This window comes from Aphanomyces astaci (assembly GCF_000520075.1).
Source record: "Aphanomyces astaci strain APO3 unplaced genomic scaffold supercont1.25, whole genome shotgun sequence".
Lineage (NCBI taxonomy): Eukaryota > Oomycota > Saprolegniomycetes > Saprolegniales > Verrucalvaceae > Aphanomyces > Aphanomyces astaci.
In genome coordinates, this window is record NW_009798288.1 from 821,473 (window position 1) to 833,838 (window position 12,366).

The 12,366-nt window shown below is 45.4% G+C and overlaps 2 protein-coding genes across 2 annotated transcripts; both read left to right on the forward strand.

Annotated features, from left to right (window-relative positions):
* Window positions 1-1,293: 1,293 nt before the first annotated feature.
* H257_09976 (hypothetical protein) lies at window positions 1,294-2,865 on the forward strand (the record flags this gene model as incomplete). The annotated part of the gene is made up of 5 exons (XM_009836373.1): window positions 1,294-1,499; window positions 1,763-1,851; window positions 1,923-2,194; window positions 2,604-2,731; window positions 2,799-2,865. 5 exons carry the CDS (start codon window positions 1,294-1,296, stop codon window positions 2,863-2,865), a joined length of 762 nt encoding a protein of 253 aa, XP_009834675.1.
* A 1,421-nt stretch (window positions 2,866-4,286) lies between these two features.
* H257_09977 (hypothetical protein) lies at window positions 4,287-4,827 on the forward strand (the record flags this gene model as incomplete). The annotated part of the gene is made up of 2 exons (XM_009836374.1): window positions 4,287-4,423; window positions 4,593-4,827. 2 exons carry the CDS (start codon window positions 4,287-4,289, stop codon window positions 4,825-4,827), a joined length of 372 nt encoding a protein of 123 aa, XP_009834676.1.
* Between the last annotated feature and the right edge of the window lie 7,539 nt (window positions 4,828-12,366).

The following is a 12,366-nucleotide window of genomic DNA, read 5'->3' on the forward strand; positions in this document are numbered from 1 at the left end:
CCTACCCAGCCTTAATTTTTTACTCCTTCCATTTCTTTTACTACGCCTACCACCTACATTCCTTCTTTCTTTCCTCTCTTATTCACGCCTTACCATCTACGCCTACCAAGCCTAACCTCTATTTGCCTTGTGCATTTCTTTCTACTTTTCCCTCCTCCGACTTAAGTCTCTTCTCTTACTTTTTATTTCACGCCTACAAATTCAACATCTACCCTACGCCTTTTTTCGCGGACACTCATGGCTCATGGTGGCGTGTATCGGCTTTCTGATCTGTTTGTGAGCCGCCTTGCTGCCCGTTCAAAGGCGTGCCCATTTTTCGGCTTGTGAAAAGTGGTGGCTGTCAAGTGGTGCTTTTCCGTCGCCTATGTTCACGCCTTTTGTCCTCGCCTATCAAGTCTCCCAAACTCTTTCGCCTAGTCTATCAACTCTGACAGGCCGAGACAATGGCCACTTTATACCTGCATGTTCTGTATATTCTTCATGTCGCTACCCTACCCTAGTGATTGCTCACCCAATCACGGCTCTAGCACAAGGAAAAGAACACTGATTCTCACACGTCAGTGTTTCCCTTTTGCTGAGTTTTACCCAATAGGAACGAAACTAGATAGTTTGTAAACGACTGAATGGCACTTTTCGTTTTCCCCTGTCCCGCACACTTGGTTTGTCTTGGACACTCTGCGCAAACTTGCTACACGCCTATTACCCTCGCCTACCTCCTGTTTCTTGCTTCGTAACACATCCGAGGAGATCTTTTTGTGGACAGGTCACGAGTGCATAACCATGTGCCATCCACCAACGGCAAAACAAAGTTGACAATAACATCTCAAAATTCTCAACGACCCCCACCATCGTATTTTAACTCCTCGAAGTGCCATTGTTGACGATACGTTGACTTGACCGCCTAGGGGAGGAAACTACTGCGATATTCACTGGCGTAACCGGCCGTAGATTCATTCATGCCAGAATGCATGTACAATTCACTCTAGACTTCTATTACACCGGAGCATCATTTGCTCTGTATATTTGCAATACTTAAACGTAGTCTAAATTTCGGCAAATCAACGACTTTGATGGTACAGTATCTTTATAATTTTATTAGTTCAGAGTCAATTCCAAACATTTACTTCGAAGTACATTAGGGAGAGTCAGTTTAGAAAAACCTTTGATTTTCGTTTTGAAAAGTGCTTTTGGTTTTGAAAATCAAACGCAACTTGAACTTGGAGTGGACAGTACAATACATCAGCCAATCATATTTCTCTAAACAACTGGCATAGAATGCGCACACAGCCAACAATGCCATCAGCGAACCACGGCGCCATGGACAACGCAAAGCGAGCCATGACCACGCGAGCCGAGCGCCTTGCGATGTTGAAGTTCCTGCGCGTTCCGAAGCACTTTGCGCTGATGACGGACCAGGCCACGAAAGGGAAGGCAATGAAGGGTGGCCAGCGCTTGATGAAGGCGCATGGCCACAGTTTGATGGCGCAGTACGTCAACTAGTTCATGGGCGACGGCAGTCGCGCGTGGTCAGCGCAAGACGCGAAGTCGAGGTACAGAATCACATGTAAAGTTCGTTCTCATTCTATGCCCCATATAGATACGATTCATACATTAGTATGTATAGGCGAGCGTTGAAATGGACTGGGGCGAACAGCAGCGGTCGCGGATTGACTGAGCAAGACTTCAAACGAAGTAATCACAAAATACATACCAGATCTCACACAATAGTAGAAATCTTTACCGTTGAAAGTAAATTGGATAGCATTTGCCCGTACTACAACGACATGAATGCGCTCTTTGGAGAACGCCAGAACTTCCGTCCGTCGTACACCCTGGAAACCAACAACCATGGTAGACTACATATTTTTGCGAACACTTTCAAGTTCATATGTTAAGGTGTGTCTTTATTAATATGTACAAAGTTGATGGTAGCCAAACCTTGGACAACTCGTTTGTTGCGGACGACTCGGACGACAACGACGCCAAAGACGGCGAGCAACCTGGCAATGACCCCGACAGCGACGAGTACTGGGCGCAGAACGATGTTGAGGACCCAGGTCGTACCGATGCCGACGCTGCTGTCGGTGGCAAAGCCAACAAACGTCCGGATGTCCCCCGTGTGTTTCCGACCCCGGAAAAGCGGCTTACGCCGCGGAAGGATTTTTCGTCTATTTACATGGACGCACAGATTCAAGTAAACGCTCTCGAACGAGAGAAATTCGAGTACCAGAAGGAGTGTGACCGCGTCATTCATGCTACTGCTGCCTCTGAATTGTTACAGTGTGTTGTAGGATCAGGAGTTGTGGATGTAGAAAAGATTCGCGTGCTAGTTGCTATTGCATTCCCTGCAGAATAAAAGAAAATTGGAACATTCCAAATGCATTCTTGATGATTAACCAATAAACACACAACAACATGTGACACTGCAAGTGAATTTATTGCGATGTTAAGCCGAGAAAGACTAAAAGCTCAGCCATTTTCGTAATACATTTGCACGTCGTCATCACCATTTCGGAGGCGGTTCACGATGTTGTGCAGCACGCAGCAGGCCAAAGTCCAATCACAGGCAAACTTGACATCTTGTGCACGTCGGATGTCGACAGGCAGAGCGCCAGGCTCGACCATCTCCCCTTGAGGAGGCCATTACCGTGCTCGCATACAACTCGCAGGCTGGCGTGACCGGTGTTGAAGGTGTCGTTACCGTCTTGGTGTGCTGCCGGCAGCCGGTAGGGTATGAAGGCGAATCCAGAATCACCGGCTTGGTACTGGTTGGGGTCAAAAAACGAGCGCGGACGCAGGAACGGTGCTGACGATGCCCACACCGTCGAGTCGTGGACACTCCCCGGCCATCCTGCCACGACATGACGGATTTGCCGACGGAAATCAAACGTCAACAGAACATTCATTGAATATTCTTTCTTTCGACTGTAATATACCTCGCCATGCAGTGCTGGCTTGCGATATAAAACAACATGTGTGCCATCAGTTGACAAAATACAGTTACGAAATCCATAACGTTCTGCATTGTACATGGCTAATTGGCTTCGTTCAGATGAATTAGGCCACATAATTTCCGATTGTGACAAAGATACAAATGCATGAATAACACGCTGTGTGTAAACGTGCACAGTTCCACTCCCAATACCTTTGGCCCTCGACACCATACCAACTGAAGCACCGGTACCATTGTAACCAAGACGGTGCAAGGCGCATGCTAGCTGCACCCACACTGGTCGTTTGTGCGATTGCTAGTTGGTAGAAACACTTCATTCCCACTGATTAAATGCACTAAATACGCAAATGTTGATTGACACACTCTGACCTCTTGCACAAAGTCACCAATGGCTAAGTGTGGTAAGATGGAAAGCTGTCCAAGTGAGCGAACCAATGGCATTCGTGCAGACATGTAGCGAGAACTAAGTAGCGCACATCGAAGGGTTAGGAGCTTCTGTACCTCCTTCTTAGTCGTAGCCGGCAAAGTTGGATTGCACGTCACAAGCGTTCGAACCATGCCATCGAGGTCGTCCAATATCGCCGACCTCTCCGACTGCCGTGGCATTTCCAGCAACTGATACGGATAGATGAAAACGGTTGGTTCTATTTTGACTCTCCCTTGCCTTTCCTGCCTTCGCAACTTACTTTTCAGATTGGGCGAAAATCGAAAATGAGTGGAGAATTTCAAAACTGACTCTCCCAATTGACTTGCGTTTGATTCGGACTGAGGATTATAAAAATGCAGCTAACGTTACCAAGCTCAAGTTGTAAATCATCACATGAGATATGCTACAAACGACACAATCAAAATTCGGCAAATCAATGATGCAGTAGTTTACGTTACTGGATATGGGGTGTTTCTTTCAGAATCATAGGGCACTGTCTACACTGGACGCCAAAATCGGAGTGTTTACCAACCTTTCAGGAGCTTCTCACAAGGAATCGATAAAATGTGGCCATTCTATTATACAGTTGGATAGTGTAGTCGACCCCTTAAATCCGTTCAGCATCGTTATCAACTACTAGTTGTGTTGCGCTCGACAAAGCGCATAATGTTATCTGGGGTTGCTTTCATTCAATCCGTTCACAACACTGGCGTTGGTGCCAACTCAGCACGTGAACTCCATCGAATCGGTGCCATTGCAGTCAGTTTATAAAGTGTACACATTGTCCGATGCTTCGTCACCTCGCTTCCTGCTTGGCTTGTCCGTTCGCACTAGGTCAGCTCACACAACAACGCTAACCGAGTGGATTCTATATTTAGGTGAGATTGGAGCACACATTGCATATCGATGGTATGGCGAGGCCTTTTCCGGGCGTTGGGTTCGGCTACAGGAGTCAAGCTGGTGTCTGCTGCCTCGTGGAATGATTTGGGGGCGTTAAAGATGCTGCATTGGGCGACAGGGGGGCCTTCGTGGACGACTTCATTGTAGGGAGTTGATAACGCAGAGGAAATTGTAAACTGATTGATTGGCGTTATCTACATGCATGACTACTCTGACTATACTATATCTAATGCTACTGTATACATACGTAATATTTTTAGACATCAATGTTCGCTGTAAGCATCATGAGACGACGCGGCCCTGCACGTACAGCGCCGCGTTTGAGCCACTGCTCTACCCCCTGCTCCTGTCCCGCTGGGTCTTCCTTGGCCACATCCTCCGGTGGCCCATTGACGCCCCGGCCTACAAGTTCATGCTCCGATATTTCAGCTTTTCCGTCGCTGAGCCTTGGCCTGATCGCCCCATCACGTCTTTGCATCGCGTCTTGAACGCTGCCGAGCAGATCGTCACCGCATGTCCCACTATCCCCCAGCACTCAGACGTCTAACGTCCGATGTATGCGAAGTCCGCTAGCTGTAGTCGCAGAAGATTCCTTCGTTAGCTGATAAACGCAAATAAACGTCACTATACATACATAATATAGGTAACAGATATAATGTGGTTCACTGGTTGTGAGCCACGATTTCTGAACAACGAGCTGTGGAGGCCATAGGAAGCTCGACGAGGGGGTGGGGGGTTGTACATTTCGTTGTCAGATTAGACAAGCAAAAGCTTGGACAAACCTGGGGTGAATTTGCATTTAAATTATTTCCTGTCGTCGACGTGAAATTACAGTTTTAAATGCCACCAGCATGTGGCCGTGGGTAAAGCGTCACGGTCCTGAATGCGTATGTATGTTCTTGTCGAGTACAGTATGTATTGGTAAGTTTTAGCTAGAACGTGCTTGTAGAATATTCTGCACCACATCTCAATGACTACTACTGTATATTATACTACTGTAGTATAGTAGGTAGTCATAACCGGTGAGAGAGGGTGACCCCCTGCTGGAGGTCCAAAACTTTAAATCACCTGTTCTGGGGGAAATTGAATAACGCCGGATAAACATCCGGATACATGATCAGTAGAGTAAGGGGGTCCACAGCCACAGAATTTATCCGTACTTGACTTGAGCTTAAGCGGGTTCGCTGTTGATCAATCACTTCATTTTTACCTTCTCCTCATGACATCGTTTGTTTGTTTCGCATGAATATTTGCTCATTACCATGGAGATGCATTTCACGGAGGACACTGCGACCGCCGAGGACTATGTCGTCGGTAGCGTGATCAACACTGTGAAGGGGTGTAGGGGTTTCACGCGTGCTTTTTGGGGTATTTACTCGTGTCGCGTATTTGGAACAATTTTTGGGGGGTTCACGCGTGCTTGAGGTTTTCACGCTTGCTGGATTACTTGCGCGTGCTTTTATTGACCGATAAACATGAAAAATCGTGTTGCTGGTCCGGACCATGATTATTATGACAAATCAAGTACAGTATGATACGGCGTGACATACTATCACGATCAATACAAGACCAATTCCAGTCATACTTCAACTGGTCCCACCACTACGAGATGCCCTCAGAAATAGGATCAGTCCCGTACACACATACACGGTCATACCTCATGATCGATAACATCACGTCGGGCCACGACCACGTCTATCTCGGCCAATACTGGTCCAAATTCACTCATTCTTCGCCGGCCCCACCGCTGAGTGTTGCCCGCATAGGTGGGACCGCCTTGTTCACGTTGACATGGGCTCGCCTCCCCATGGGCGTGCTAGACTAACCATGTTCTTCATCACTTTAGACATGACCTGCTCTATGCCGGCCTATTATGGTAGAATTTGGATGCTTGTTAATGCTGTACACTACCACTACGAACAATAGATAGAATGAGCTTATGCTACATAAACCTCAAATTTCTCGTGGCACCCTTGGATCAGAAGGGCGGCTCGGGCCGGGGGGTTTCGAATCTTAAGAATTGAGGGAGACTTCTTAAGAAATGCGGACACCTGTTTCAAAGATATGTACATCCCTCTATTTCCAGATATCGTAATGAAACGTTCATTGCAGAAACTGCTTCCTTCCTCAGTCAGATCTGTTTTAACTTATGAACCTCGAAGGTGCAGCAAGCGGTGATGGCGACAGTTGCGGAAGCGGATCTGAGTCTGACCTGACCAACGTACCTCAGCAGCAGCAATGCGGAGTCCAGTAGTAGTTAGAGGTGGTCATGGCTGTTGGGATAACTGACGCCTGTCATGTAGCGAACGGTGATGGCGACAGTTGCGGAAGCGGATCTCAGTCTGACCTGACCAACGTACCTCAGCAGCAGCAATGCGGAGTCCAGAAGTAGATAGAGGTGGTCATGGCTGTTGGGATAATTGACGCATGTCATGTAGCACGTCCGAGAGATGACAAGACCACGAATGCATCTACGGTACTGGTCCCACCTATGAGGGCATCACTGAAGAATGAATGTATTTGGACCAGTATTGGCCGAGATAGAGTGATTAGATGGCGGCGACGATCGCCGACAGACGCAAGCAGCATGATTGTACTAGCTGTCAAAATTGTTCAGTAAAATAGCTTATGTATGTCTAAATATTTACACGCGCAAGTCCCCCGATTCCATAAAGTTGTTATTGAGAAAACAACTTTATGGAATCGGGGGACTTGCGCGTGTAAATATCGTGATTCCCCCAGTTTTCATAACACAAGTAAACCCCCCAAAAAGCAGGAGTGAAAACACTTTTTCCACTGTGAAGGTTCATGATTTTGGAAGTTTCGTCGTACTGTGTGAGAGATTGAATGCATTTTCTTTGAAACAAGGCTGTCGTGTAGCACGAAAGTATCGTAACAAAATCACTCGAAAGTGGGTTTGTTGTAATGAGGATTGTGATTTTGCAGTTCGAGCGTCAATGCGTGTGGACAAGTCTGTTTCTATAACTACCATGAACTTGTTGCACAACCACCCCCTTTTCCAAGCCTCGGATCGAATCGCCACCCCAGTATGACGAAGTCTGTGGTGAGAATTTTGTAGTTTTGAATTTATGAAAGTTACATAACTAATTTAACTTCTATTAGTACTACTAGTACTACCGGTAGTACATACTCAGATTACTGTATGTTTACTGCACCAAACTACATCCACTAAATGATACTGCGTAGTACTACATAGTAGTACTGAAGTATGTACAGTTCAATGAATAGTACCTCAATATCTACTACTTGTATTAATACTTCGAAGTAGTACTACGTACAGTAGTAGTACTAGTATTATACTAGTAGTTAATACTAGTATTACGTACGAATGCAGTTTGCATAACGTTAGTGTTTTACGGAGCACAGCATTATTGCGATCTGTACGGAATGAAGTTTTGGTTTTGCGCTCAACAACTGTACGTAGTACTCCGGAGTACCTCTGTCCCGGTTTAAGTGCAACAATCAGCGCATTTGAGATACGAACCCCATAATTTTCAAAATATCTGAAGCAAGTAGTATATTTTGAAAGAGGAGAACGCCCAGAATCCAACCATGTCAAATTCCAATCAACGAGCAACCAATAATATAAAGAATCCATACTTTAACGGTAATAATAATAAAGCAATAGTCAAATACCAAACATTTCCGGATACATGTTGAGCGCATCCGTACATACACATTCAAAACAGTATTTATGCTCCAATTTCGATCAAATCGGTGGCAAAATCAAGGTTTTGATTGGTTCTATCGTTTGGCGCTTCAAAATTACCAACAAATAGTTACGGCGAGCCTGCGCTCGTGTCTGCAAGAAAGTTCGGCATCTTGAAAAATGCAACCAAACGATAAGCCAAACCTCCCCGACGCGACAGAGTGTCCATCGTCCAACACCTCCTTGCTCGCATGGTCGGTGGCAAACTGCCTCACGGGCATTTGTTTGCGAGTAGCAAGGCGAACGATTTGACGGACCTCGCGGCGAGTCGCCTTCCCGTCTTCATTTTTGCAAGCTGCAGCTCCAGACTGCGCGTAAATGTTCGAACTAACTTGTCACGTCGTTGGAGCTCCTGGGCAATCCTTCGATAGCTCTTTTTGAGCTCGATAGCTCTTTTTGAGCTTGAGAATGGCCAATATTTGCCCCCTTTTGGTCAGTGATCTGCTTGCCCTGTGGCATGGCTAGGTTATCGTTTATGGAACCTGTGAAGCCGAGGGGTCGATCAGACGTGTACGTAATCATTATTTAACTACCCACTGATTGGCTAAAATTGTCGAAATTAAGACGAATGAGGAACTGCGTCTATAGTTTTTGGTCAAATATTTTTTGAATTTTCAACTTTACAGTCGACACATCGTGTACTAGCTGAAATCGCTCCGTGGGATGCCGTTTCGAACAGAATTGGTACAGCTTGACCTTGAAGTGGACGATGGCGACGACGAGGTTGATATCTTGAGAATTCTAGATTTAAACAATGAATAATAATATCTTGCACTTTGTATTGTCATGAATTGTGTTTATTCAACTGTAACAGTAGTACAATGTTGCAGTTATTATAGGACTTCAAGAATTGTCATTGTTGCACTTAAAGCGGGACAGAGGTAGTACCAGGTACTACGTCGTACGAATATAACGTAGTAATGCAAATGCAGTGGCTCATTCGGTGATAGCGTAAATAATCATTGATTTTGCCGAACGTCTTGCCCAATAGGATGTCAGCATTGATATCATTGGATAAAACTATTGACGGCAGCAATGACACCCTTTCCAATACTTTAATCAAATCTATATTTCGGTATATCCATGATCACTGTTGGAGTGGCTATCTTTGCAATTTTATTACTTCAATTCCAAACATTTTAATTACCTTCTATTTGAATCTAACTAACAATAAAGAGCTTGGACTAACGTATTATTCAACATACTGTACGTCATAATAATCTTTAATGAAGTAACTTAAGTAAGGTATTTCCAGTTGAATAAACAGAACATATTAAACGAACAGTTCTGAACATTGTTTATGTTAATTTAAGTGAGATAACATTAAAGATACGTCATAACAATCCTTCAAGATATGTGCACTGGAATACGACCAAGTATTCGTCCAGTACATTGAATATGTTATTCAAGTGAAGAACGTCCGAAATGCGTAATAATAATCCTTCAATATATACTATATGTGCAGCTGAAGGTGCAGTAACGTCGCAAAGTATACGTATACAGTACATTGTTCTCCTTCATTTCCAATTGGAGGTAGTATAAGTCAATCAAGAGAAGTAAATTCCAAAACAGGAATACTCGTCCATACAAAATCGATAGAGAGATTTGGCGATACCAGTACTACAAAAGTAGTGCGCACTACAAGCATCATAAAGTAATAGAACGATTCACAGGGAGACTGCGCCCAAAGCGTAAGCTGTATGCAATAGTATGTACCACATGTTCATGTTGTATGTTTGTCACATATACTGTAAATACCTCAAGATCGTTGCAGTGAGTAATGTAAAAAGTGTTCAATAGGGGAAGATTATTTACACGCAAGACTTGGGTTCACCTCAGCAAATTCTTCGTCAAGCGATGCATACTACTGAGTTCCAATGGTGCAGTACTTTTTGAGCTGTCTTTTAACGCCCTTTGATATCCCGATCGTGTTTAGTTGTTGCTGGACATACTTAAGTATAACATAAGTCCTGAAAACAATGACGTGGCGTACAGTGCGTTGATCAATCTTTGCCATATGGCAAGATCAGGAAATTTGAACTGCGATTGGCTGGTGGCTAAGACGAGGAAATACGCGTACGAAAACATCCAATCCTTGTGCAAGGACTCCGCGTGAGTAAATACTGCAAGTTCCTAGCCACAGGTGTATTAGTGACTAAATGGTGTCCTCACATGTCATACCTGCTCGTTGCTTGTCTCTTGGCACCATAGTCGGATTTTGAATTCGTTCCATTCCTTCATCTCACGTACGGAAGCAATCGTAATGTCGCTGTGGCGTATCATCGCAACTTCTGAGCCCCCCCGACACACTGCAGCAATGACTGGAGAAAGAGCAGGAAGTTGCTGGATACTTGCCCGTCGAAGCGAACGCCGCCGTCATCGATACTGGTACGTTCAGGGAAACTACGCCACAGCGCACACCATCCACGTGCACATGTACCCCGATGAGATTGTCGCACACTAAATAACGAAATAAACACGAACTTTCACGAGAACCACATAGAAAAGACATGGGCTTCCAGCACCAGTATTCGTGTCTATACTCCCTTGTGCCCCCAAAGTATATACACGTGGTAAGTTACGTCACTGGAGTGTTATCAGGCACCCGCATGGTACATACCTTCCGGTACTATATATAGATAGGTCTCTTCCGTTGTGAGAACTAGGGTGCGCCCTTTCACTATACGTATGATAATCACTACTAGTATACAAATTATAAGTATGGCATTTGTATGATAAATCTTACTAAACATTACTAGTACTATGCAAATATTCATCATACTTCATCTCACTATACTTCAACATCAACATAACATTAAGTCGCCCGCAAGTTGAAAAGGCACGAAGAAACCGATGGATGTGCACGTAATCAAGAGCGTCAAAAGCAAAGGACACATTGTCAATTGCAAGTACTGCTGCTACCACCTGCTTCCAACCAATAAACAACGCTGGACTTCCCACCCTACCCATTGCATTGCAGCGCATCATATTCCACAACCCAAGCCAGTTGCAAGTGGCGCGTTTCAGTCCAAATCGACACAACAGCATAGCATCGTAGCACAACATTCACGACTTCTGGCAATATACAGCAATGGGTGGATCGAATTTCACTGCATGAGAAACTGGCCTTGGACAAGGCGTTTGCAAACGTGTTCTCCTCCTTCGGCGTGCCATTTCGACTCGCTGACAGCACGGCATTGGCAGCATTCCTGCATCTTGTGCGGCCAACCTACAATCCTCCATCCGAAAAAGCAATCGCTGGCAATTTGCTTCGTGATGCTCACGATCACATGATGCAAAACATCCACGAGTACCTGAACGACCAAAGCATCACCAGTCTCATGTCTGATGGGTGGACATCGTTACGGAACGATCACATGGTCAACTTTGCTGCAGCGTTTCCCAGCCAGGCTGCTAAGCCCGTCTTTCTCAACGCTAATGCTACTGCCGAAGCATCACAAACAGGTGAAACAATCGCGAACGACCTGGAGGCAGCTATGATCGCCATTGGGATTTCGAAAGTGGCGTCAGTAGTAACCAACAACGCAGTAGCCATGCGACGTGCCGGAATTGTGTTGGAGGCGAAGTACCCGGGACTTATCTGCAATGGCTGTGCAGCTCATGGAGTGAACCTGATGATTTAGGATGTGTGCAAGCTCGACAACTTTGCCAGTGTCTTGGGACGAGCACGGAACATCACAAGTTTTGTCAAAGATCGCAACGCGTTGACCAAGTGCTTTGAACGTATACAACACAACTTATACGATGGTATTCACACTACACATGCATGACACGCGTGTTGGAAAACCGCAAGGACCTCGTCCAATTGGTCGATTCAAGTGTGTTTAACGATATAAAGGATCCGCTACTGCACGTAAAAAGAAGACAGCGTTTCAAGCCACCATCGAGGACTCCAACTTCTGGACGGAATTAGAACGACTGGACGTTGGTTGTCCTACGCCAGACGTGCACCATCACTGGCAAGTTCGAGAGTGACACTTGCTGCTTGTTGGACGTGTACCGATTGTTCTTGGATCTCAAAAGGCAGTGGCATGGCGATACCCAGTTGTTCAAGCTGCTGATGGATCGGTGGGCCTTCCTCCTTACTGCATCCATGCGATTTTCATTTTTTTTCGACCTGACGACAAGAGTAGGAGAAGGTATGTTTGAAGAGGACTTGTACGACAACAGTCGCCTACTGCTCGACTACATTCTCGTCCTTAAAGCAATCACGTCGGACAAGTTGGCCGTTCAACTGGAAATTACAGCTTTCATCGACGCAATAAAGAACCCGTCGGCAATGGCGCGATTGTTTATCGAAGAATGTGTCAGCCCCATGACATACTGGCATCAAGA